The sequence below is a fragment of the Eleutherodactylus coqui genome, chromosome 2, assembly GCF_035609145.1.
Source record: "Eleutherodactylus coqui strain aEleCoq1 chromosome 2, aEleCoq1.hap1, whole genome shotgun sequence".
In the NCBI taxonomy this organism is placed as follows: domain Eukaryota; kingdom Metazoa; phylum Chordata; class Amphibia; order Anura; family Eleutherodactylidae; genus Eleutherodactylus; species Eleutherodactylus coqui.
The window spans coordinates 216,242,328-216,270,100 of record NC_089838.1 but is presented as its reverse complement, the minus strand read 5'-3'; the positions used below and the strand labels follow the sequence as shown (position 1 = coordinate 216,270,100).

Genomic DNA, 27,773 nt, shown 5'->3' with positions numbered 1-27,773 from the left:
CATGTTATTGAGATGAAAGATAACTTTGTAGGGATCCACAAGACGACAAAAAGGGGCTTGTGCAAAATATAGTTTTGCAGAATGAAAGAGCAGTCACCGCCCTGCTTTCTCTATGGAAACAGAATGGTTAAGAGAGAAACTGGAGGGAGAGAATAAATCTAGACAGTGAACCTATTATAGTACATTTCTCTATATTTTGTAAAGTTATGAGGGGGCAGTAGCTCACCAGATTGTGGGATACCTACTTTAACATTAAAGGAGATGTCCCGCGCCGAAACGGGTTTTTTTTTTTTTAAACCCCCCCCCCGTTCGGCGCGAGACAACCCCGATGCAGGGGTTAAAAAAACCACCCGCACAGCGCTTACCTGAATCCCGGCGGTCCGGCGTCTTCATACTCACCTGCTGAAGATGGCCGCCGGGATCCTCTGTCTCCATGGACCGCAGCTCTTCTGTGCGGTCCACTGCCGATTCCAGCCTCCTGATTGGCTGGAATCGGCACGTGACGGGGCGGAGCTACACGGAGCCGCTCTCTGGCACGAGCGGCTCCATAGAAGACTGCTGAAGACCCGGACTGCGCAAGCGCGGCTAATTTGGCCATCGGAGGCCAAAAATTAGTCGGCACCATGGAGACGAGGACGCTAGCAACGGAGCAGGTAAGTATAAAACTTTTTATAACTTCTGTATGGCTCATAATTAATGCACAATGTATATTACAAAGTGCATTATTATGGCCATACAGAAGTGTATAGACCCACTTGCTGCCTCGGGACAACCCCTTTAAGGAATGTCCATGCTGACAAAACTGGGATTATGACATGAAAAAATAGTGACATGACTAGTGACATGGTAATGTTCTTTAATCTCTTATGTAATATAAATTTGTCTTTGTGACACCAAAGTCTTAAGGAGGTTCTGTGATTAAGAAATAAAAATAAATAAAAAAAAAAAATAAAAAATCAATACTTACCTATTCCTCCCTGTTGGTCTTCTAACCACATCTTCTCCTGGCTCCTGCAGTCCCCTCAGTCACCTCTGGCCATCCGATTCTTCTTCTTCCTGTGACGAAGCGTCCATTGCCAGGATTCTCTTTTTGCAAGTTAATGTACCCTACATCACTAGTGATGTAGCGCTCACTGCCTAGCAGGTAATGCTGTCTCCTATGCCCTGTTCTTTCCGAGACTGCGCATGTGCTGTGCCTCACGAAAACAGATATTTTTGGTATAACTTACCGTAAAATCTCTTTCTCGGCGCGTTCATTGGGGGCCACAGCCTAGACCATGGGATATAGCCACTGCCCTAGGAGGCGACACTAAGCAAAAAATGGTTAGCTCCTCCCCCCTGGCTATATCCCCCCTGCAGGCACTCAGCTAATTAGTCTGTCTGCAAGCAGTAGGAAGCCAGTGGGAGTACGATTATACATAGTATGTTTTATACATACCAAAATACATAGTTTGGCATAATTCTCTGCAAAAAAAATGACCGAAGAACAAAAAGTTCCAGCAACCACTTAAATAAACAAGGGGTGGGTGCTGTGGCCCCCAATGAACATGACGAGAAAGAGATTTTACGGTAAGTTATACCACAAATATCTGTTTCTCGTCCGTATCATTGGGGGCCACAGCCTAGACCATGGGACGTCCACAAGCAGTCCCGAAAATATATATTGGGTGGGCATTTAAAGTTTGACCGTGTGGTTCAAAGGACCGCCGCCTGCAAGATCTTCCGGCTGAGCGCGGCGTCCGATGATGCAGATATGTGGACCTTATAAAACTTTGAAAACATATGTAAGGAAGTCCAGGTGGCTGCCTTACACACCTGAAGCGCCGAGGCTCCGTGCCGGACCACCCAGGAGGCCCCTACCACCCGCGTGGAGTGGGCCGTAAGCCGAAATGGTGGCGTGCGTCCTGAGGTGCGATAAGCCTCTGTTATTAAGGACCTTATCCACTTAGATAGGGTGACCTTTGAGGCTGCCGAGCCCCTCCGGGCCCCCTCCGGAATCACGAAGAGGGTGTCAGTTTTATGGAATTCTTTGGTTCTTTTTACCTAAATCTTCAGCGCCCTTACCAAGTCCAGGTGCTGCAGCGTTTTTTCCCTCGTGTGTACTGGCGTTGGACAGAAAAAAAGGCAAGACAATTTCTTCATTGATGTGAAACTCCAAGACTACTTTAGGTAGAAACTTTGGTGATGGTCTCAGTACCACTTTATCTTGGTGGAAAGTCATATAGGGGGTCTGTATAGACAAGGCCGCCAGCTCCGAGACCCTATGAATAGAGGTAATAGCGACGAGGAATACTACCTTCCAGGTCAGCGGTCGCATAGGAATCTCCTTCAGCGGCTCAAACGGTTGGTCTGTCATAGCCTCCAACACGAGATTAAGATCCCATGCTTGAACCGGGGGTTTCAACGGGGGTGTCGTATGGGCGACTCCCTGAAGGAATGTACGCACAGCCATTCTGTTTGCAATTGGCCTCTGAAACAGCACCGTCAGTGCTGACACCTGCCCCCTTAGCGAGCCTACCCTTAATCCTATTTCGAGACCCGATTGTAAGAATGCCAGTATTCTGGCCACTGAAAATTGCATCGGCTGCACTCGCCGCTCCTCACACCAGGTGAAGAAACGCTTCCAGACTCTGTAATAAATAGCCGACGAGGCTGGTTTCCTGGCCCGTATCATTGTCTGAACCCCCTTCTCCAAGTAAACTTTTCTTCTTAACACCTCGGTTTCAACGGCCAGGCTGTCAAATGTAGAGACCAGGAATCCGGGTGTAGCAAAGGCCCTTGGGATAGCAGGTCTCTTCGATCCGGTAGGTGCCATGGTGTGTCGGTCAACATTTCTATGATGGCCGCGTACCAGCTTCTTCTTGGCCAATCTGGCGCTAATTAATATCGCTGGTCGCATTTCCTGTCTGATTTTCCACAGGATTCTTGGTATGAGGGGGATTGGTGGAAATACGTACAGAAGTTTGTATGCTCCCCACGGGATGGTCAGTGCGTCCGTTGCTGCCGCTTGCGGATCCCGTGCTCAGGCCACAAATGGAAGAATTTTGTAATTCAGTCTGGACGCCATGAGGTCCACGTCCGGTGTACCCCATTTCAGACATATTGTCCGGAATACTTCTGGGTGCAACCCCCATTCGCCGGGATCCACCGTTTCCCGACTTAGGTAATTTGCCACCCAGTTGTCTACTCCGGGAATGTAGACTGCTGATATTGAGCTCAGATGATTCTCTGCCCACGTCTGTATGCAAGCTACTTCGTTCATTACTGACGCGCTCTGTGTGCCCCCTTGATGGTTGACATAGGCCACCGCTGTGCTGTTGTCCGTCTGGATGCGCACATCCTTCTTTTTGAGACTGGACCCGAAGTGCCGGAGAGTCAGGTAAATGGCCCGTAATTCAATGGACATTGATATGCAATCTTGTTTCTCTCCGAGACCAAACTCCCTGAACTGACTGGCCCCCTAGTGTTCCGCCCCAGCTTGAGTGGCTGGCGTCCGTCGTCAATACTACCCATCGTTTTGGACCCAAAGGCCGTCCCGCCTGAAGCCTCCCTGGTTTCAACCACCACTTCAACGCATCCTGGACTTGAGGGGTTATCCGGATTCGTTGTTCCAGAGTCAGTGTGGACCTGTTCCAGCGGGACAATGTCAGATGTTGTAGCATCCTTGACCGAAATTCGGCAAAGGGGACCGCCTCGAAGGCTGCTACCATCTGACCCAGAATACTCATACAGTGTCTGATGGTTAGAGTTCTCTTCTGCATTAGAGACCGAACACCGTGTAGAAGCTGGTCTACCTTTGTTTGGGGTAGTAGCACTCCGTGCTGGCTGTTGTCGAATATCATGCCTAAGAACTCCAACCGTTGTGCTGGTATTAGGCACGATTTTTCGCGGTTTATTATCCAGCCAAATTCTTCTAAAGTTTCCATCGTGACACGTAGACTCCTGATGTTGCCGGCCCGTGGCGGTGCTTTTACTAGCACATCGTCCAGGTATGGTATGGCCGCTATGCCCTTTGCATGGAGTAGTGCCATCACTGCTGCTAGTACTTTCGTAAAGACTCTTGGAGAAGTTGACAGGCCGAATGGCAGAGCCGTGAATTGAAAATGCCTTCCCTGCGTCTCGAAACGAAGAAATTTTTGGTGTGCTTCCCGAATCGGAATATGAAGGTAAGCGTCCTTGATGTCTATTGAGGACAATAATTCCCCCGGCTGCATGGAGGCCATCACGGATCTGATCGACTCCATCCGGAAATTCTTTGTTTTGATGAATTGATTCAGTCTCCTTAAATCTAGTACTGGCCTGACCCTGCCGTCTGTTTTGGGCACCAGAAAAAGGTTTGAGTAGAACCCTTGCTTCTCTTGCGCCCCTGGCACTGGTTTTACAATTCCCTGTGCCAGAAGATTTTCCACTGCCAATTGTAGGTTGGCTACTCCTTCTGGAGTGGCAGGCACTCTGGACTTGCGAAACCGCCTGGACTTGGAGGGTCTACACGACCTCCTGGTATGGCGCGATTTACGGGAGGTGTCCTCGCTGCTGCGGGACCTCCTTCTTTTGCGTGCCCTCCCGCGCGCATATTCCGAAGAGGAAACTTCCGAGCTGGATTCTAACCGGCATAAAATCGCCACAGAAGATGTGGCAAGGCCGGAGACGGCAGCGGCCAAGGACCTCGCCCATTGGGGTTCGGGCCCTGGCTCCACAGGGGCGCCGGGGGGCACCGGGATCCCTGGAACCGCGCGTGCCGTGGTACACTTAGTGCAGCGGGGGTCGACTTGACCGCAGGCAAACTTAACGCTGCAAGCTGTCCAAGCGTAATGCTTCACCCTCCCCTTGGCCAGGCTGGAACCCTCTGATCTAGGGTCAAACATGGCAACAGGTTAGGGGATGCTACGTACTGCGACAGGAGTACCTGCAGGGGGGACCGGAGAGGGGGAGGGGAGACACCACAAAGTGCTGCCTTGGCAGGGCTTACCCGGTTTAGCAGCTGTTAGAGCGGTTCCCCTGGTCCAGCTGGAGCCTCTGGTCCTGAAGCTTGAAGGCCGTCAGGAGTCGACGTGGGTCCACCACACGGAGATAGTAGCGTTGGTGACCCGGCAGGTGTGTGGCAGAAACTACTGCGGTGCTGCTACAGCTGCTGGTGCCCGTTACAGGAGGTGCTGCTGCTGTCCGGGTGCTCACTTTGTAGCCAAAAGTCTGCATGGCCGTATAAGGGCTGGATGCTGGATGCTGCTGTGTGCTGCGAGCCGAAAGCTGCGCACAGTGCTGGGCTCAGTAGTGCCAGACAAACGGAGTGTCTTGCTGCTGAGAGCGGTCATTTCTCTGCCTGGCTGCTTCTTTTAAGTATGCCGCGGTCGGAGGGGGCGTGGCTTGCCCCGGAAGTCCGCCCGCGATCCGGAAGTGACGTTTTCTGGCCCAGCGTCGGCGCCCTGCCCCCCCGGAGCGCCGCGCCCGGAAGTGGCCTGCCCAGCCCGCGTCCTCCCTGAGGTACCTTCCGTCGTCAGGGAAGCCACAGCCTGTCCGCACGTCGACCTGTCTCCAGCAGTGCTGCCCCCTATGCGTCACTGGTAAGACACTGTGCTACTCCAGGGAGGGGGAGCCCTATGGCTGGCGGGTAACCGACGCCAATGCGCATTGCAGGGTCGGGCCCCTTTTTCTTCACTGTGTGAGACGCCGCAGAAGTGGTGGAGACACCCCTTGCCTGCGTCTCCCCCGGGAGGCCAGTAGAGCCAGGGAAAAGCCCCGACTCCCCGGATTCCCGCGAATAGCCACGTCTGCCTCCTAGCAGACACTAAGCTAAAGACTAATTAGTTGAGTGCCTGCAGGGGGGATATAGCCAGGGGGGAGGCGCTAACACTTTTTTGCTTAGTGTCGCCTCCTGGGGCAGTGGCTATATCCCATGGTCTAGGCTGTGGCCCCCACAGATACGGACGAGAAATAGTATGTGAATACTGGCGGCGAGACAGTGCGCATGCTAGGCAGGGAATGCTACTTCACTAGTGACATAACGTACACTGACCTGCAGAAAGGAGAATGCAGAGAATGGACGCTCCAAAACAGGAGACCTAGAGGAACCAGAAGATGATCGGTGGAGAGATGATGCAATTAGAAGACTGGGGAGGAAGAGGTAAGTATTGATTTTTTTTTTCTAATGACAAAACCCCTTTAAGGCCATATTCACACAAACATATTTGCATTTGTTAATTAGGGCAATTTGCAAAGTTGATTCATATTTTGTTTTCGGAATATTGGATCATTCAAAATAATTATTTACGAAGTTGGATATAACGTTTAAGGTGTCCATTTACAGAGACTCTGACTAACTAGAATTTGTGGGCAAAACTGCCAAGTGTTCAGTTTCCCAGCAGCACCACCACAGGGTAATGGAAGTGCTGTACAGTCTGCATTGAAGTCCTTGGGCTGTTCATAACACCTGTTCATGGGTGATACTCTAGAGGGATCTGGAAATGTGCTTTATAGCCACTCTCTAATCTGGCCAACAGATCAGCATTCTTAGGCTGGGGTCCCACGGGATGGAAATCCCACGACTTGGACGCACCGAAAAGCCACGAGATTTCCGCGGGAGTGCCGCAGCTTCTAAACCTGTGGCATTTCACCGTGGGTTTTGAAGCGGTTCGGCCAGTGGCATTCTGTTGCAGCTTTCTTTCCCCATAGAGAGGAGTGAGGCCGCAATGGGGAAAAAAAAAAAAAAAAAGAATTGACATTCTGCGTCTGTCAATTCCGCACCACATTGCTGGTTTGCGCCTGGCTTTGCCGCGATGGATTGGCCGCCTCGTGTGGACAAGATTTTTGCAAAATCTCTTCCACATGGTTGGCTAATCCCGGGATTAGGAGCCGTGAGCAGTTTTGCCACACAGAAATTCTGCACGGAATTTCCACAGAAAATCCATCCCGTGTGAACCCAGCCTTATGGTAGTTTCAAAACTGCATCCGCTTCATTTGGGGAGCAGGAAAGGAAAATCCCTGTGGCTAAATGGCTCAGTCTCTGGAAAGAACTATACAGCACCGAACAGACCCCGTTGTCTATAATGTGGTCCATTTGGTGTCCAGCTGGCTGCTCAGCTTTAAGACGGAAGAAAAAGCGCTACATGCAGAGCTTTTTCTTCCGGTATTTTGAGCTGGACTGGCAGAGAAACCTCCGACACAGAAGTAAAACCACTCTTATCCCTTTAATAAGACTATTTGATATTTATGTATCACTTTTATATATAACATGTTACATTTCTCTAGACAAGCATATAATGAGCCACAACGAAAAGTAATGCAGATAAAATCTTGACACCAAAAAGCAAAAGCTACACATTCAGCAAACCTTTATATACATGGTATTTGAAAAAAAACACTACTTATACACAAAAATGGTCAGCCGGTAGAGGAGAACCAATTTATTTAGTTTTCCTGGGGCTTATAAAAACATAAATTGGACATTAAAATGAAAGACAAGGTAATAACACCAACTTAAAAAATACATGGTAACACACTATATTACCGTATTCAGTGTAAGCGCTGCATTCTACAGCAGTGTTTATACAAGATATTTTCATTTATGAATGTAAATGACACTAAGGACCATCAAGCCATTAATAATTAAACCAATTTATTCCAGATCTTAAGCATTTTACAAGAGGAAAGCTTTTAACCTTGCACTATCTAAGCTCCTGTGAGATAGGATAGGAAGGCAGTTTTAGCAATTCTATATTTCAGCCTCTACAAGGATTAAAAATATCTGTAAGAAACTTTTTAGTGCATCATGTAATTAAATATGAACAAGTCATTTTAACCAATTTGTCTTTTCCAACCTTTACTGTCAAAGGTTTAATATTCCTATTGAAATAATTCATACGTGCCTAGTTTACATTTGTCTACTGCATGTTGAACATTGACAGAAATGATGTGTGACATCACATAGGCACCGAGCATAAATATACATAAAGCCACAAGTAGTATCAGCAGATTTGCTTACCTGCCATCATTTTCTGAGCTTCATACGGCTCCATATAGCCATCATTCTCAGTCACTATTTCTGCAGTTGTCTGGCTTCCTGGGCCTTGTTTAGCGTCAAATGGGTCTGCATAGTCTTCAAGAATGATTACCTAAGAGAAAAGGAAGGGAATTTTAACATTTAGACCTGCTTTCAGAGGTTTATCTGTTACCTAGTTTTTTTAAGACTTACAGTTTAGTAGTTGTAGAACAATTCTAGTGCTAAGAACTAAGAGTCTGGCGTATTCAACATTTAAGGAATTGGTAGATTATGGTGTTTTAACAACAAATATATGTGTTCTGTCTCTGTGGGGATATTTTTTATTAGTTACTATTAAAAGCTATATTTTAACTAGGAGTCAAATCAGTGAAAACGTTGCTATAATAAGTAGAGATGAGCGAGCGTACTCGCTAAGGCAAACTACTCGAGCGAGTAGTGCCTTATGCGAGTACCTGCCCACTCGTCTCTAAAGATTCGGGGGGCGGGGAGTGGCGGGGGAGAGCAGGGAGGACCGGGGGGAGGGGGATCTCTCTCACTCTCTCCCCCTGCTCTCTCCCGCAACTCACCGCTCTCCCCCGCCGGCACCCGAATCTTTAGAGACGACCGGGCAGGTACTTGCATAAGGCACTACTCGCTCGAGTAGTTTGCCTTAGCAAGTACGCTCGCTCATCTTTAATAATAAGCAATTCTCCTGCGGCTGTGATGCCTTTTGCATTTAAAGTGAATAGGTCTTGATGAAAAAGTCCTATTTTTTGTTTCTACATTTCCTATACACACACACACACACACACAACAGTGTGCCTCCATGGTAACAGTCATCAGTAGTCAGTAGTGATGAGCGAACATACTCGCTAAGGGCAATTGCTCGAGCGAGCATTGCCCTTAGCAAGTACCTGCCAGCTTGAGAGACAAGGTTCGGGTGCCGGCGACAGGCGGGGGAGCTGCGGGGGAGAGCAGGAGGAACGGTCATCAGTAGTCAGTAGTGATGAGCGAACATACTCGCTAAGGGCAATTGCTCGAGCGAGCATTGCCCTTAGCAAGTACCTGCCAGCTTGAGAGACAAGGTTCGGGTGCCGGCGACAGGCGGGGGAGCTGCGGGGGAGAGCAGGAGGAACGGAGGGGAGATCTCTCTCTCCCCCCCACTGACTGCCGCTCCTCACCGCTCCCCCGCGCCAGCACCCGAACCTTGTCTCTCGAGCAGGCAGGTACTCGCTAAGGGCAATGCTCACTCGAGCAATTGCCCTTAGCGAGTATGCTCGCTCATCTCTAGTAGTCAGTCATCAATAGAAAAAGTTACAAATATCACAGAATACCACTTTTAAAAAGGTGAACATTAAAATTATAATTTCTAACCTTCCGGGAGACATTGCAATTTAGAACTAGGTTGGCCCAGCTAGTGAGTCCAGACCCAATTTTGTATACAACAGAACTATGCAGAACATAGCAGCTGAAAAAGCAAAAATTCTTGATTTTGCTTGAGAAACTTAGAACATAAAATCTCAGAAGAGCTAACCATATTTTACACAAAAATAATCAAACATTTTGTAAAAAGCAGTTCATACACTAGACTGGTGCTATCCATCCAGCTAGAATCACTAGGACATTAGGAAATATGTCTATGCTTATCAGGATAGATAGACTAGGGGCTGGAAAATCTCAGATATGTGAAGCATGTCTGGCTTATCATTGTGCCTCTCACACAGTAATACTCCGCTCCTCAATGCAGGTTAAATGGAAAACACAAAAACGGCAACAGAATGAATTGTAGTTATAAGTCACACAAATACATTCTGCGACAATCTAACTGGTTTCTATTGCCTTTGTTATTTAGTAAAATGATTTTATGCAGCTGTGAGCAGTGATAGCATACAGTCCTAATTGATCACTGAGGCATAGAGCAATAGAATGAAGGGTCGGTGACACAAGCCACTGTCATTCTTCAATGAGCTCAGAGCAGCAGAAAAAATAATATTAAATAGATTCAACACTTAGCAATCACAGAACGGTAATTAACTTTAAATGTCAAGCTTTTCTACCAAAATCATCTTTCAAGGACTCACATGACAAATAGCTAATAAAATGGAAGCATGAGAAAGGTTGGTTAGAGAAGCAAAATAGCGTTGATTTAGAACATTTGTTCCAAAGTTTAAGCATAAAATGTAAATTGTAAAAAAAGGGGAGGGGTAATAAAACTAAAATTTTCCAGCAATGGTAGACATGGCAAATGCGTGGCGAGTTTCAACAAAAAATGCACATAACCCACCTCATAGCATGTAACCTGCACCATCACAATGTCTAATTGGAAGGAAGGGACCTTAACCCCTTCCGTGGCAAGTTTATTATTACCATGTCAGCGCAGCAAGTCCCGGACATTTTCCTGAGGTAATTCGAAGTGGCAAACGTGTGCAGTTGCACATTAACGGTGTGTCCTGGCTAGCATTTCAGCACTAGAGCTGTCCACGGAAATCTTCCGGAGTTTAACTGCATGGTCAGTGCAGCAAGCCCCGGAGATTTTCCGGGCGTGCCACTAAAGGGGTTATTGGTCTGGTTGGAAGGGACCTCCAGGGTGATCGGGTCCAATTCCGTGCTCAATGCAGGATTCACTAAATCATCCCAGATAGATGTTTTTTTGGAATGCCTACATACACAAGGTATGCAATAAATAATGGCTAATGTAACATAGGTTTACTTAACCAATTCATGACCAAAGGTCATTGACCTATGTCCAGGTCAGATTCTGCCATTCTGGTATCACCACTTCTAAAAAATCCTAGCTTTTTTATTTTACCAGCAAACTAGCTACGTATGGACTTGTTTTTGTGGTATGACCTGAAGTTTTTATAGGTACCATTTTGGGATACTTTATTAATTTACATTTTCTTGGAAATGGGGTGACATTTCTGGTGATGTATACTTTTTTCTGACAGCGTTCGCCATGCAGGATTAATAATGTGATGCTTTAATAAATTCGACCTTCACTGACGTAGCCATAGCAATTTTTACATTTTTGTTTTCTTTTCTCTTTTTTTGATGTGACGACTGGGAAAAGTAGAGGGTTTTTTTTGTAATTATTTCATTTTTTCCGTATCTATAAGGCACTTGAACTTGCGATCATTTGATCACTTATATAGTATAATACAATACTTTTGCATTGGACTGTATTTTAAGAAACATCCTATTAAAATGTCTTAATAGGCAAATAGGCCACAGGTACGCGTTGCCCAGTGTTCAACATTTTTATAAATGATCTAGAGGAGGGAATTGTGGGGAAACTGATCAAATTTGGCAATCATACAAATCTAGGAGGTATGGCTAACACTGGAGAAGAGGGAGAGAGTATTCAAAAAGATCTAGAAAAGCTTGAACAGTGGGCGGTGACTAACAGAATTGTATTTAACAAGGAGAAATGCAAAGTCCTATATCTGGGCAAGAAAAATGAAAAAAGCACAGAGAATGAGAGGAATTAGGCAAAGCATCAGCACATGTAAAAAAGACTTGGATATACTAATAGATGCAAGACTGAACATGAGTCAACAATGTGATGCAGCAGCCAAAAAGGCAAACACAATTCTGGGATGTATTAAGAGAAGAATAGAGTCTATATCCTGTAAGGTAATTATTCCCCTCTACTCTTCCTTAGTCAGACCTCATCTGGAATACTGTGTCCAGTTCTGGGACCCCAGATTTACAAAAAACACATCTACAAACTGGAGCAAGTTCAGAGAAGAGTTACCAAAATGGTGATTGATCTGCAGACCATGTCCTATGAGGAACAGTTAAAGGATCTGGGAATGTTTAGCTTTTAAAAAAGGCTGATAAGCGACTTAATAACGATCTACAAATATCTGAAGGGCTGTCACAGTGCAGAGGGATCAGCCCTATTCTCATTTGTACAAGGAAAATCTAGAAGCAATGGGATAAAACTGAAAGGGAGGAGACAAGATTGGATATTATAAAAAACTTTCTGACAGGGAGGGTGATCAATGAGTGGAACAGGTTGCCATAGGAGGTGGTGAGTTCTCCTTCAATGGAAGCCTTCAAACAGAGGCTGGAGAGACGCAAGTCTGGGATGATTTAATAAATCCTGCACCGAGCAGGGGGTTGGATTAGAATACTCCTGGAAGTACTTTCCAACTCTATGTCTCTATACATCTTAATAGGCAAACAATTGTGGCAACCATGGAGGCCTTCAGAAGGGCCAAGGGTGCCATGATGCCCAGATTGCACCCTCGTGATCTCTTTGTAGAGTGTAACTTTAAGGCATTTAAATCCAGATCGATCAGGACATTTAAATGCAGCTGTCAGAATGGAGAGCAGTACTTGAGGGTTAACAGCTATGTTACCTTTGATTATAGCTGTTGCAGGCAGGTGTAGACTGTCAAAGACAGCCAGTACTTGTTGCATATGAACCCGGCTCCATACGTAGCGAGTACTGGCTGTAGAGTTGATAACCAAAAATGGCATACATAGCCAGCCTACAATAGCTCAGTATGTGCCATTTTACTCTAATGTTCTCATACTTTTCCAAACACCCTTACATACATTCCTTCTGTTCTACAAGACATATCTACAAATGGTTGTGGATACATAATATAAATATTATCCCATTGTATTTTCTTTGAACACGGCCTCATTATTTGGTTCTTTCATTTAACGGTGGGTGTACCCATTTGAGATGGAAATAGTTTGTTCTTGTGCTGCTGCATTACTGCCAGACAGTTACAAAGAACATTCATTTGTAAAAGGTAAGAAACAAAGGAGCTGTCACTTCCCCAGCAGACATGTCAGCTTCCACAGACTCAAAATTGGTGGCACTAAAATGACATTTTAATAAAGGTCTAGGATTTTCTTGAAGTCTATTAAAGGAGATGTCTCGAGGAAGCAGTTAATTTTTTTTTTTGCCCAGTCCCCCCCATTAAACACACATTACTAAGCCCCCCTGTAAATGACATTTCTAGCTGGTTCGTACTTACCGTTCCAGCGTTTCAGCAAGTTATAAAAGTTTCCTCAAGATGGCCGCCGGCTCTTTCCCAGTCGCTCGCTGCAGCCCGACGTGCGCGCTCCCGAGACGCTGCCAGCTGTGTCTCCATGGCAACCGGACGCATCGCAGCCGCCGACCAGACGCCCCGCAGCCGCCGACCAGACAGCAGGTAACCGGCGCTAGCCCCCGGCTCCCCAGCGCTAGTTCCCCCGGCGCAGCGACAGCCCCCCCGGCCTAGCGACAGCCCCCCCGGCCTAGCGCTAGCTCCCCCGGCGCAGCGACAGCCCCCCCGGCCTAGCGCTAGCTCCCCCGGCCTAGCGACAGCCCCCCCGGCCTAGCGCTAGCTCCCCCGGCCTAGCGACAGCCCCCCCGGCCTAGCGACAGCCCCCCCGGCCTAGCGACAGCCCCCCCCATCGCAGCGACAGCCCCCCCGGCCTAGCGACAGCCCCCCGGCCTAGCGACAGCCCCCCCCATCGCAGCGACAGCCCCCCCGGCCTAGCGCTAGCTCCCCCGGCCTAGCGACAGCCCCCCCCATCGCAGCGACAGCCCCCCCGGCCTAGCGCTAGCTCCCCCGGCCTAGCGACAGCCCCCCCCATCGCAGCGACAGCCCCCCCGGCCTAGCGACAGCCCCCCCCATCGCAGCGACAGCCCCCCCGGCCTAGCGCTAGCTCCCCCGGCCTAGCGACAGCCCCCCCCATCGCAGCGACAGCCCCCCCGGCCTAGCGACAGCCCCCCCCATCGCAGCGACAGCCCCCCCGGCCTAGCGCTAGCTCCCCCGGCGCAGCGACAGCCCCCCCGGCCTAGCGACAGCCCCCCCGGCGCAGCCCGGCGCAGCGGCAGCCCCCCCCGGCGCAGCCCGGCGCAGCGGCAGCCCCCCCCCCGACCCATCACTTACCTGGGAGGCTTCTCGGGGCGGCTGGGCTGGTCTTCTCCGCTGGGCAGCTCCAGTTTCTGCACCTTCCTCTAACAGAGGATGGTGCAGAATGGCCGCTTCAGCGCGCTCCCGAGCAGTGACAGCTCGTCTGCGCATGCGCAGAAGAGCTGTAGCGGGGAGCACACTGAAGCGGCTCGTGCTGAATGGAGAAGACCGGACTGCGCAAGCGCGTCTAAAAAAGCAAGCTGCCAGCGAATTTAGACGGAACCATGGAGACGAGGACGCTAGCAACGGAGCAGGTAAGTGGAATAACTTCTGTATGGCTCATATTTAATGCACAATGTACATTACAAAGTGCATTAATATGGCCATACGGAAGTGTATAACCCCACTTGGTTTCGCGAGACCACCCCTTTAAACCTTTAAATTCTAAAAATCAGCTAGACTTCCTAAACGTCAGCAAGCTGATATGTTTGCCCTGGGGATATGAGGAAAATATAACCCCCTGATTTAATTGCAGCCCTGTTATCTTCTTAAAGGAGACTCCTTTGTATATGAAAATCACTTAGAGATTAACCCTCTCAGCCATTAGAGGACTTTTTTTTTTCATTGTATGGATAAATTGAATTTATGGCCTGTAAAGAAATTAATGCAAATTTCTTTTACATCATTTACAGAGGTGTCCAAGTCTTGACTTCTCTTGAATTGCATTCAGTTAGGGGCCATTTAGACACAACGATTATCGCTCAAAATTCATTATAACGTTCAAAAGTGAGCGATGGTTGTGCTTTTGAAGACGGACGCTCTAACCTAGTGAAAATCATTGGAAAATGGACATAGCAGCCGAGCATTTAATTCGTTAGTAGAGATGAGCGAGTATACTCACTAAGGTACATTACTCGAGCGAGTAGTGCCTTAGCAGAGTATCTCCCAGCTCGTCTCTAAAGATTCAGGGGCTGGCGGGGAGCGGGAGGGGGGGGGGGGGGGCGGGGAGGAAGGGAGAGGAGACCTCTCTCTCCCTCTCACCCCCCCCCCCCCCCCACCGCAACTCACCTGGCATCCGCGCCGGTCCCGAATCTTTAGAGACGAGTGGGGAGATACTCGGCTAAAGCACTACTCGCTCGAGTAATGTGCCTTAGCGAGTATACTCGCTTATTTCTATTCGTTAGATTACTTTGTTTGAAAGGCGCGTGCATTTAGTTAAGGGAATAAAAGAGCTTCTTTGTATCAGCTCGTGAAAATCATGGGTGCGCTTATCTTCCTGAAAAAAAACTAGGTGGTATTTTTGTCATTGGAATGTAAATCTCTTTGTCATCCATGTCAAAAATACATGGAGTTTTGTGTATTGACCCATTAGTGACCTGAAATCTAGTAACAAAATTAGCGCGAGCCTAAATAAAAGTAATCCGTAAATCTGAGACCTTCGCACGTTCATTTAAAAAGGAGAATTCATTTTTCAATGGTCTTGGTTGCTGCTTGTAGGGTACGTCACAATGGCACGGCCAATGGTTGAGCACTGTGTTAAAAATCGAAGCTTTGTCCTCCCGACAGCCAATTGCTCTGCCTTTAGCTGGCTAAATGTACGCCCCAAACGATTAAACACTGCCATTAAATCGCTGGGCGGCTAAACAAATGTCATTCAAACTAAACAAATTGCCGAACGATGGATTTTAAGCGGACTGAAAGACAACAATGAACGAATTACGTAACGAAAACTGCACGATAGGCGCACGTTTACACACAGCAATTATCGCTCAATAGACGGCTTTGAGTGAACCTTGACCAATAATCGTTGTGTCTAAATGGGCCTTAATACAATCTGCCATGATACTAATTCAATACAATCTAATTAGAGATGAGCGAGCACCAAAATGCTCGGGTGCTCGTTACTCGGGACGAACTTTTTGCGATGCTCGAGGGTTCGTTTCGAGTAACGAACCCCATTGAAGTCAATGGGCGACCCGAGCATTTTTGTATATCGCCGATGCTCGCTAAGGTTTTCATTTGTGAAAATCTGGGCAATTCAAGAAAGTGATTGGAACGACACAGAAACGGATAGGGCAGGCGAGGGGCTACATGTTGGGCTGCATCTCAAGTTCCCAGGTCCCACTATTAAGCCACAATAGCGGCAAGAGTGCCCCCCCCCCCTCCCAACAACTTTTACTTCTGAAAAGCCCTCATTAGCAATGCATACCTTAGCTAAGCACCACACTACCTCCAACAAAGTACAATCACTGCCTGCATGACACTCCGCTGCCACTTCTCCTGGGTTACATGCTGCCCAACCGCCCCCCCCCCCCCCCATGACCCAGTGTCCACAGCACACACAAAACTGTCCCTGCCCAGCCTTCAGCTGCCCTCATGCCACGCCACCCTCATGTCTATTTATAAGTGTGTCTGCCATGAGGAGGAACCGCAGGCACACACTGCAGAGGGTTGGCACGGCTAGGCAGCGACCCTCTTTAAAAGGGGCGGGGCAATAGCCCACAATGCTGTACAGAAGCAATGAGAAATCCAATCCTGTGCCACCTCCATCAGGAGCTGCACACGTGGGCATAGCAATGGGGAACCTATGTGCCACACACTATTCATTCTGTCAAGGTGTCTGCATGCCCCAGTCAGACCGCGGTTTTTTATAAATAGTCACAGGCAGGTACAACTCCGCAATGGGAATTCCGTGTGCACCCACAGCATGGGTGGCTCCCTGGAACCCACCGGCTGTACATTAATGTATCCCATTGCAGTGCCCATCACAGCTGAGGTAACGTCCGATTAAATGCAGGTGGGCTTCGGCCCACACTGCATGCCCCAGTCAGACTGGGATTCTTTATAAGTAGACACATGCAGTTACAACTCCCTGTGGACCCACAGCATGGGTGGGTGCCAGGAAGCCACCGGCGGTACATAAATATATCCCATTGCAGTGCCCAACACAGCTGAGGTAATGTCGTGCTTAATGCAGGTGGGCTTCGGCCCACACTGCATGCCCCAGTCAGACTGGGGTTCTTTAGAAGTGGACACATGCAGTTACAACTCCCTGTGGACCCACAGCATGGGTGGCTCCCTGGAACCCACCGGCGGTACATAAATATATCCCATTGCATTGCCCATCACAGCTGAGGTAATGTCGTGCTTAATGCAGGTGGGCATCGGCCCACACTGCATGCCCCAGTCAGACTGGGGTTCTTTAGAAGTGGACACATGCAGTTACAACTCCCTGTGGACCCATGGCATGGGTGGCTCCCTGCAACCCACCAGCGGTACATAAATATATCCCATTGCAGTGCCCAACACAGCTGATGTAACGTCAGCTGTAATGCAGGTGGGCTAAAAATTCATTTGATTACACTGTAGGCGAGGGCCCCCAAAAATTGGTGTACCAACAGTACTAATGTACCCGAGCAAAATTGCCCATGCCCAACCAAGAGGGCAGGTGAAATCTATTAATCGCTTTGGTTAATGTGGCTTAATTGGTAACTAGGCCTGGAGGCAGCCCAGTTAAAATAAAAATTGGTTGAGGTGAAAGTTTCAACGCTTTAAAGAGCATTGAAACTTATAAAAATTGTTTAGAAAAATTATATGACTGAGCCTTGTGGGCCTAAGAAAAATTGCCCGTTCGGCGTGACTATGTGAGGTTTCAGGAGGAGGAGGAGGAATATTATACACAGATTGATGAAGCAAAAAGGTCCCCGTTTTTGATGGTGATAGAGAACGATGCTTCCATCCGCGGGTGCAGACTACGTATTGCTTAGTAGAGATGAGCGAACGTACTCGTTTCGAGTACTTACGCACCCGAGTACCGCCATTTTCGAGTATTTCAGTACTCGGGTGAAAAGATTCGGGGGGCGCCGGGGGGCGGGGAGAGGCGTGGCGGTGCGGGGGGTAGCAGCGGGGAACAGGGGGGAGCCCTCTCTCTCCCTCTCCCCCCCCACTCCCCACTGCTACCCCCCGTGCCGCCACAGCGCCCCCCGAATTTTTTCGCCCGAGTACGGAAGTACTCGGAAATCGCGGTATTCGGGCGAAAAAGGGGCGTGGCCGAGCACGTTCGCTCATCTCTATTGCTTAGGTATCGCTGCTGTCCGCTGGTGAAGAAGAGAAGTCTGGGGAAATCCAGGCTTTGTTCATCTTGATGAGTGTAAGCCTGTCGGCACTGTCGGTTGACAGGTGGGTATGCTTATCCGTGATGATTCCCCCAGCCACACTAAACACACTCTCTGACAAGACGCTAGCCGCAGGACAAGCAAGCACCTCCAGGGCATACAGCGCGAGTTCAGGCCACGTGTCCAGCTTCGACACCCAGTAGTTGTAGGGGGCAGAGGCGTCACGGAGGACGGTCGTGCGATCGGCTACGTACTCCCTCACCATCCTTTTACAGTGCTCCCGCCAACTCAGCCTTGACTGGGGAGCGGTGACACAGTCTTGCTGGGGAACCATAAAGCTGGCAAAGGCCTTGGAGAATGTTCCCCTGCCTGCGCTGTACATGCTGCCTGATCTCTGTGCCTCCCCTGCTACCTGGCCCTCGGAACTGCGCCTTCGGCCACTAGCGCTGTCGGATGGGAAGTTTACCATCAGTTTGTCCACCAGCGCCCTGTAGTATAGCATCGTTCTGGAACCCCTTTCCTCTTCGGGAATGAGAGTGGAAAGGTTCTCCTTATACCGTGGGTCGAGCAGTGTGTACACCCAGTAATCCGTAGTGGCCAGAATGCGTGTAACGCGAGGGTCACGAGAAAGGCATCCTAACATGAAGTCAGCCATGTGTGCCAGGGTACCTGTACGCAACACATGGCTGTCCTCACTAGGAAGATCACTTTCAGGATCCTCCTCCTCCTCCTCTGGCCATACACGCTGAAAGGATGACAGGGAAGCAGCATGTGTACCCTCAGCAGTGGGCCAAGCTGTCTCTTCCCCCTCCTCCTCATGCTCCTCCCCCTCCTCAACGCGCTGAGATATAGACATGAGGGTGCTCTGACTATCCAGCGACATACTGTCTTCCCCCGCCTCCGTTTCCGAGTGCAAAGCGTCTGCCTTTATGCTTTGCAGGGAACTTCTCAAGAGGCATAGCAGAGGAATGGTGACGCTAATGATTGCAGCATCCCCGCTCAGCATCTGGGTAGACTCCTCAAAGTTTCCAAGGACCTGGTAGATGGCTGCCAACCAGGCCCACTCTTCTGTAAATAATTGAGGAGGCTGACTCCCACTACGCCGCCCATGTTGGAGTTGGTATTCCGCAATAGCTCTACGCTGCTCATAGAGTCTGGCCAACATATGGAGCGTAGAGTTCCACTGTGTGGGCACGTCGCACAGCAATCGGTGCACTGGCAGATGAAACCGATGTTGCAGGGTCCGCAGGGTGGCAGCGTCCGTCTTGGAGTTGCGGAAATGTGCGCTGACCCGGCGCACCTTTCCGAGCAGGTCTGACAAGCGTGGGTAGCTTTTCAGAAAGCGCTGAACCACCAAATTAAAGACATAGGCCAGGCATGGCACGTGCGTGAGGCTGCCGAGCTGCAGAGCCGCCACCAGGTTACGGCCGTTGTCACACACGACCATGCCCGGTTGGAGGCTCAGCGGCGCAAGCCAGCGGTCGGTCTGCTCTGTCAGACCCTGCAGCAGTTCGTGGGCCGTCTGCCTCTTCTCTCTTAAGCTGAGTAGTTTCAGCACGGCCTGCTGACGCTTGCCCACCGCTGTGCTGCCATGCCGCGCGACACCGACTGCTGGCGACGTGCTGCTGCTGACACATCTTGATTGCGAGACAGAGGTTGCGTAGGAGGAGGAGGAGGGTGGTTTAGTGGAGGAAGCATACACCGCCGCAGATACCACCAACGAGCTGGGGCCCGCAATTCTGGGGGTGGGTAGGACGTGAGCGGTCCCAGGCTCTGACTCTGTCCCAGCCTCCACTAAATTCACCCAATGTGCCGTCAGGGAGATATAGTGGCCCTGCCCGCCTGTGCTTGTCCACGTGTCTGTTGTTAAGTGGACCTTGGCAGTAACCGCGTTGGTGAGGGCGCGTACAATGTTGCGGGAGACGTGTTCATGCAGGGCTGGGACGGCACATCGGGAAAAGTAGTGGCGACTGGGAACCGAGTAGCGCGGGGCCGCCGCCGCTATCATGCTTTTGAAAGCCTCCGTTTCCACAAGCCTATACGGCAGCATCTCCAGGCTGATCAATTTGGCTATGTGCACGTTTAACGCTTGAGCGTGCGGGTGCGTGGCGGCGTACTTGCGCTTGTGCTCAAATAGTGGCGCTAGCGACGTCTGGACGCTGCGCTGAGAAACATTGCTGGATGGGGCCGAGGACAGCGGAGGTGAGGGTGTGGGTGCAGGCCGGTAGGCACTCGTGCCTGTGTCCTCAGAGGGGGGTTGGATCTCAGTGGCAGGTTGGGGCACAGGGGGAGAGGCAGTGGTGCAAACCGGAGGCGGTGAACAGCCTTCGTCCCACCTTGTGGGGTGCTTGGCCATCATATGCCTGCGCATGCTGGTGGTGGTGGCTCCCCAGCTGATCTTGGCGCGACAAAGGTTGCACACCACTGTTCGTCGGTCGTCAGGCGTCTCTGTGAAAAACTGCCACACCGTTGAGCACCTTGACCTCTGCAGGGTGGCATGGCGCGAGGGCGTGCTTGGGAAACAGTTGGTGGATTATTCGGTCTGGCCCTGCCTCTACCCCTGGCCACCGCACTGGCTCGGCCTGTGCCCACACCCTGACTTGGGCCTCCGCGTCCTCGCCCGCGTCCACGTCCTCTAGGCCTACCCCTACCCCTCAGCATGGTGTATTACCACTAGTGCAGAAACAGAACGCTGTAATTAAATGTGCCGCTTATTGGCCTGTGGTTGGAGGCTGACTTCGCTTACGGAACGCCAGGAAATAATTTGGAGGACTACTACACCCAGCAGAGACCCAGAACACTGAGGACAGTCACAGGCAGCCCAAATAGATTTTTTTCCCCAAATGTTTTTGCAAAGGCCCACTGCCTATATTCAATCAATATATCTCTTCTCTCTCTGCGTCACCACTTCTGGCCCTGGAGTATGTCAAAGAACTGCAGAGTGTTGCACTGTGGACTGCAATACAGCGGTGATTTAACAGCCCAGACAGAGCCAGGAAATAATTTTGCGCAAGCCTGCTGTAACACTTAGCTGGCTGCGTATGAATTAGGAGGACTACTACACCCAGCACAGACCCAGAACACTGAGGACAGTCGCAGGCAGCCCAAATAGATTTTTTTCCCCAAATGTTTTTGCAAAGACTCACTGCCTATATTCAATCAATATGTCTTCTGTCCCTGCCTCACAATATATGTCTTCTGTCCCTGCCTCACAATATATGTCTTCTGTCCCTGCCTCACAATATATGTCTTCTGTCCCTGCCTCACCACTACTGGCCCTGCACTATATCTAATTACTGCAGGGCGCAATGCTCTGCACGGCTGATATACAAAAAAAACCACTGCAAAAAGCAGCCTCCACAGTACTGCACACGGTTAGATGTGGTCCTAAGAAGGACCGTTGGGGTTCTTGAACCCTAAAATACTCCTAACACTCTCCCTATAGCAGCTCCACCAAGACAGCACTTTCCCTCCTCTATGTCAGAACAAATCTGTGGCGAGCCGCGGGAGGGGCCGATTTTTATACTCGGGTGACACCTGATCTCGCCAGCCACTCACTGCAGGGGGGGGGGGGTGGTATAGGGCTTGAACGTCGCAGGGGGAAGTTGTAATGCCTTCCCTGTCCTTCTATTGGCCAGAAAAGCGCGCTAACATCTCAGAGATGAAAGTGAAAGTAACTCGAACATCGCGTGGTGCTCGCCTCTAGTAACGAGCATCTTGAACACGCTAATACTCGAACGAGTATCAAGCTCGGACGAGTACGTTCGCTCATCTCTAAATCTAATGTCAACTCATTTAAAAAAGAATGTTTACATTAAAAACACAGCTTTTTTTGCTGTTTTAACAAATGTTCACACAGTGGCATTGGGTTAAGAGACAAGCTAAAGGATATATCTGTATCTTTTATGATACTTTATGTCTGTTTGGTCACCCATGCATCATCATCATGCCACCAAATTGCCTATAGCTGTACTTTAGAAAAATTAATCCTGAAGCTAATCGGTACCTTTATACGGGACATTTGTTGGGCGCAGAAGGCCGGGCAGCCATCCCAACGACTATCTGTTCTGAGTGAAAGCAATAGTCTTCAGTGAATGTCAGGTACAGTAAAGACAAGCTTAGTTGCTTTGTTTCACTGCCTTCTTGGTGGCTGTGTGTATGTTGGACAGCGATCAATAAAAATTGCTGTTTCAAGCATTATTTGGGCAATATTCACCTTGTGTAAAGATACCTTAAGGCCCCCTTCACAGGGGTGTGTGCATATTTGCGTATGTCAGAGCGTTGCGTATTTGTGGAATGTACAATGCTTTTTGGCGCATGCCTTGGCGTATCTAACTGTACTTTTTGCCCTGCAGCACATGCTCACTTGCACGCATCAAACGAATACACACCGACTGACATGGCTCATTAGTCAAATGAGTCTCCCACCGCCCAACGGTATCCCGGGTTTGGCGTATACTCGCCAAACCGGGCTGTCTGGACAGGCGTAGAAACAGGAAATTTGTGCGCCCATTCATGCGATTTGAGGTCACACTGTGGCCGTGACACAGCCGACCGTAAATCACCTACACCCGTGTGAATGAGCCCTCAATCTGCTGTCGAAATGTTGAGGATCTCATCCTTTGTGACGCAAAAGATGAAATTCACAACAACAAGAGCTGCTTGTAACAAATGCAGATTTTGCAGCATTTTCATTGTAGATTTGACACAAAGCCATGCTGCCATGTCTGGATCCAACCATATTGCTAGAGGTTCCAAATGAATTTTTTTTTTAGTGTTTCACCAAGGACGCTCCAGTGTTAAAAAGGTTGGGAACCGCTACTGTATAATATCTCTAGCGCTGATACATTCATGACCAAACATCCAGCATGTGGATTTCTATAACTGATGACAAAACATACATTTTTTACATAAACTGTAAAATAGATGCAATGTGGCGAGGTAATAGTAGATGAACAGGTTGAAGTATTGTCATATAATCCTTAGTAGACAGGTCGGCATATCCACATCTCTAACCCCCAGCGCAGTGGAGGGATGACTAGATTGGATGGATCTCTAGAGATCCACTTCATTGATGCCGAACCTTTTCTTGTGCTAATTCTGTCACTTATTTCTGTATCTTTATAAGAGAACAATCCTGCTGTATGACTTCTGTTCAGGGATTTCGGGAGCTCTTGTGGACGTCAAAGTCTTTTAGGTATCCAATTATTTTGTCCTGCGATGCTTAAGAGGTATAAAAATATGTGCATTTTCTCCTGGCTAAATAATATTAAACTCTGAAGGACGAGTGGAAAGGCAAACGACACCAAAGTAAATGGCTAGAAAAGTTTGACAAGGTAAAATAGGACAGAGAGTGTTATGAATGGTTTTCATCAGGCACAACAAAAATGATCTCATCGTGAAAGATTATGTAGAATGGTTATTTATCCTGCAGGATTATAAATGCAGCAACTATGTAACATTTGGAAGTATTTAACCCTTTCTCGGCATCTGTTGTATATTCAGGATGAATGTTGCAGGGAGTAAATGGAGCTTGCTCAGTAGCCGAGTGCACTCCATATGCAGCACACGGTGGCTGTGTTATATAGCGGAGTGTTACCTGTAATGGCCAGGATCATAGAGAATTCCGATCGCAACAGTTTAACCCCTTATTTGCCATGGTCAATAGGGACCACAGCATCAAAGTGGTGAACTAGACAGGGTACCCACTGTCATCCCATCGTCCCCCTCAAGGGAATCATAGGGTGCCAATGAATTCCTTATAATAGCCCAGGGACTGACAAGTCCTAGCACACCAGATAAGCCCTGCCCTCTGGCAGAACCTAATAGGATAACGTTGAGGCACAACATTCTGCAATACAGAAATATTTCCATGTACTATATAAGCAATCACACAGTAAAGCCCCCTAGAAGGACTAAAGTAGAAAAATGTAAAAAAAAAAAAAAAGGTATTAAAATTTTAAACTATTAAAAAATGAAAATCTTAAAAAACGCAAAAAGAAAAATCTTTCACCATTTTATTGCGTAAAATTATGAGCAATACAGAAAAAGGGAATTTCTCACCCCACCTAAAAAAAATATTGGAAAAGGTGAACAAAAAGTAGTACGTACACAAACATGGTAGCAATAAAAACTTTCTCCTCCATAAACACTCCATGCAGCTCCAGTAACAGGGAAAAAAAAAAAAAAAAAAAAAAAAAAAAAAAAAAAAAAACTTATGGTAATTTCACATTATCATAATTGTAGTGACACGTAGAGTAAATGTCACATGTGATTTTTATGGCACCGTGGGAAGAGTAAAATTACAATTTTTTTTTACTACTGCATCCCACAAAAAAACAGTACTATTAAAATATACAATTCTTTCTGCAAAAAATAAGCCCTCATAGAGCTACATCAACAAAAAAGCAAAAAGTTTTCTTAGCTCTTGGAAGCTATGTTGATAGTTGATAATGAAGTCTATAACTTGGAGCACGACATGTGAATCGGAAGGTCAACAGTAAGAAAAAACAGCTACTGAGAGATTTCAATTAGGAGCGAGTGAGGCCATTTTCACTGTATGCACAATACTTCAACAAATAATTGAACCTAAAAAAAAAACCTTGAACTAAGTGAAAAATGACACCGAAGGCAGGGAGAAAAAATGAATAAGTCGCCACTAACCGTGCTGTGTTGAGAAGGAGGTAAGATCTAGTGTAGATAAAAAGTGTTATTTTACATTCATTTCTTTTTCCACTTAAAAGGGGTTGTCCAAAGATTTTGAACATTTTTTATATTGATGACCTTATCCACTGGAGTATGACCGCTGCGGCACAATGTACTTCCTTCGTTGTCCATACTGAGAGAAGTGCCAAAAATCAAGTGATCAGCAGAGACCCCAAACAGCAGATCTTGCCAATTATCTATTGATGACGGACCTATCCTGAAGGTAAGTCATCAATAGAAAAAAATGGCCACATTTCCTGCCAACCCTTTTAATACACCGGACTATGGTTTCTAGAACTTCTTTTTAAATGGAAGCGGATGAGCAGTCTAGCGCCAGACAGGTGATCAGCCTCAAAACTCCTGGTGATCAACAGTTATCCTTGGAGAATTACAACACGTATTACATGTGGGCCATTTAAATGAATGGGTGACCATGTTCTACAAGGATAAGCTTAGTCCGCCATAGATGAACAACTGTACCCATTGACTACCTGGGATAAGATGGCTGTCATCGAGAGTCGCATACACGCTTTAGTGGCCCCACACCTGTCTTTTCAATTTAGCAGAAAACAATCATCTATAATAAATCCTAGCATTAAGGTTACTGGGGGTTTGCTCTTGTATATGGACAGTAAATGATATAAAAAGAGCCTGCAAGGCTGCCCTGCCACAATACCTCTTAAGTAATACTTCAGGTATACCCCAATGCAAGGTGCATTCTAAGGTCTCCTTACTCCAGAAAGCTGAAAGTATTGTCACTTCTCAACACAATCTTCCTCTTGACGTACATATTTTCGACAATGTGGACATCAAGATTGCATTGCTGCTGTGAACACTTCTTTAGGGATCTGTTATGCCCACTGAAAAATCACCGATGCAAGAGTGGCATGACTGAAAATCCTGCAATCACGGAGAGCACCCTTGATCTGTGCCTCAACTGTTATGATAGTTAACGGAATGAAGGCACCTTTCATGCAATCATTACACGTCAAGATTGCCTAATATGTTGCCACACATGCAGCCTTGTGATCATCTGTCAACATTCATGGCACCCATGTGTTGGAAACTTTCAGCATCTTCAGGTCTTCACATAGTACTGGCACAGATCCTATGAAAATGCCAACTTTGCAGGCATTCCCTTCCACAGTCAATAGGCTGTTCTGCATAAACACTTGCTTCACTTGCACAATCACGTTTTCAGATTGGCTTGTGCATGGCCGAAGTTCATTTGGTTCATTCTCACACAATGTTCAGCTTTCTTTAAAGTGTCGCACCCACGAGCATTCATTTTTTCAAGTCCATGACACCTTCACCGCGTGTCTCACTCAACTAACGATCAATGCCAATGGGTGTCATCGCGCACAAGTGAAAAAAAATGGATGCTTACATACCATCCTTGGAACATGAACATCGCCATTTTAAGTATTAAAGAAACGTATAACTCTAGTCACTGTCATGTGGGTTCAACACACTGGACGATGTGACCATCTGTCTCACTTATCAACGAAAAATGCCGCACCCTCTTAAATGTGTTCCGTATTTCTATCTGCTCTTATTCCCGAGAAAAAAAATTAAGAGATCTTAGAACTTGAATGCATCTTCTAGATGTCTGTAAACATTGTCTACAAGCAGAATGTACTTGCATATAGACATATTACGTTAGTGAAAATAATTTTTAAGAGTCCATGAAACGATTTAAAAAAAAAAAAAAAATTAGACATGGCTGTTATTAGAAAATATAGCAATACAATAAAGGGCATCAAAACAGATCTTTTTTTTCCCCTCAACAAATAAGGCAAAAAAATGTAAGTGTAATCCCCTCATATGATAAAGTTATTAAGGCAAAAACATTATCAATAAAACCATATTTAAAAAAAAAAAAAAAAAAAGAAATTTTTGTATGCAACCAACTATTAAGGAAAATTATAAAGTAAATGCTAATTTGTGTAGGTTTTTTTTTTTTTTTAAACTTTTTTAATTTATGCCAATTGAGTACTTCTGTTTCTGCAAAAAATTTGGTTTCATATGGCACTGTCAGTATAAGGCTTGATTCACACGGGTGTATGTGTTTTTACGCATATTTGCTGAGCCCGCAATGCTGTTGAGCGGGGGAAGACAGTTTAGTTCTTCTAAGCTGTCTCCCCCTTCCCTCAACCTCACCGGCTTTCTGCAAGGGAAGGGGGCGGGGGCTAGTGTGCTAAGCTTCTGCCCCCTCTCTGCCCCTTGTTGGCAGCCAGCAATGGAAGGGAGCTGGACAGGGTAGGAGCTTAGCAACTAGCTCCCGCCTCATCCTGCACCCTCCCATTGCAAACAGCCAGCAAGAGGCGGAGAGTAGGAGGGAAGGGGTGGAAGTTTAGCACCTCCCTTCTCCGGAACCTGTTATAAACTTCCATAGGAGTCTATGCAGCCACTGCCGGCGTAAAAGTGCCAGCCTGAAATGCGCTATCTTGGCCATCTGGGTGCTTTTTTGCCGAGGGAATACACACATGTGAATTGATGCATTGTAAACCAATGCATCAGAGGGGCAGCATATATTGGCCGGGCGTAAGGCTGAATTCACACGAGTGTATATCGGCTGCGCATTCACACCCGGCTGATATACGCTGACAGCTGCTGGAGAAGGGAGGTGGGAGGGAGTTTAGCAGTCACCCCCCTCTCCACCTCCTGCCTGCTGTTTGCAATGGGAGGGGGCAGGGCTGGAGCTAGTTGCTATGCTCCCGCCCCCTCCCATTGCTAGCTGCTGACAAGAGGCAGATAGTGGGAGGGAAGGGGGAGACAGCTTAGCAGAGCTAAACTGTCTGCCCCCACCCAACGACATTGCAGGCTCGGTGTATATGCGCCGGGCCATGCCATTTGACCGGCGCACAAATGTTAGATTTGTGTGCCCATTCATGCATTTTACGTCGCCAGCAGGTGAAGGTAAAAGACACATACACCCATGTGAATCCAGCCTAAAACTAAAAAAGTTATGGCTGTGCAGGAGACAAAAATAAAATTCTGTGGTCTTTAAGGGGTCAAAATCTTCTTTGTACGTAGGGGTTAACCATAACAATCTGAAATCCCATTTAACATTCAACCATAACTGAACGTAGCTCCTGTTGGAATGGACCAAACTAC

General features: G+C 47.8%; 1 protein-coding gene across 2 annotated transcripts in view; it reads right to left on the bottom strand.

The window, feature by feature from the left end:
* Window positions 1-27,773, bottom strand: part of SHF (Src homology 2 domain containing F) — a 317,699-nt gene that overhangs the window by 233,615 nt on the left and 56,311 nt on the right. For both annotated transcript variants that reach the window (XM_066592477.1, XM_066592478.1), the window contains exon 2: window positions 7,979-8,108. In XM_066592477.1, coding sequence (XP_066448574.1) covers window positions 7,979-8,108 — 130 coding nt within the window. The remainder of the gene's footprint in view (window positions 1-7,978; window positions 8,109-27,773) is intronic.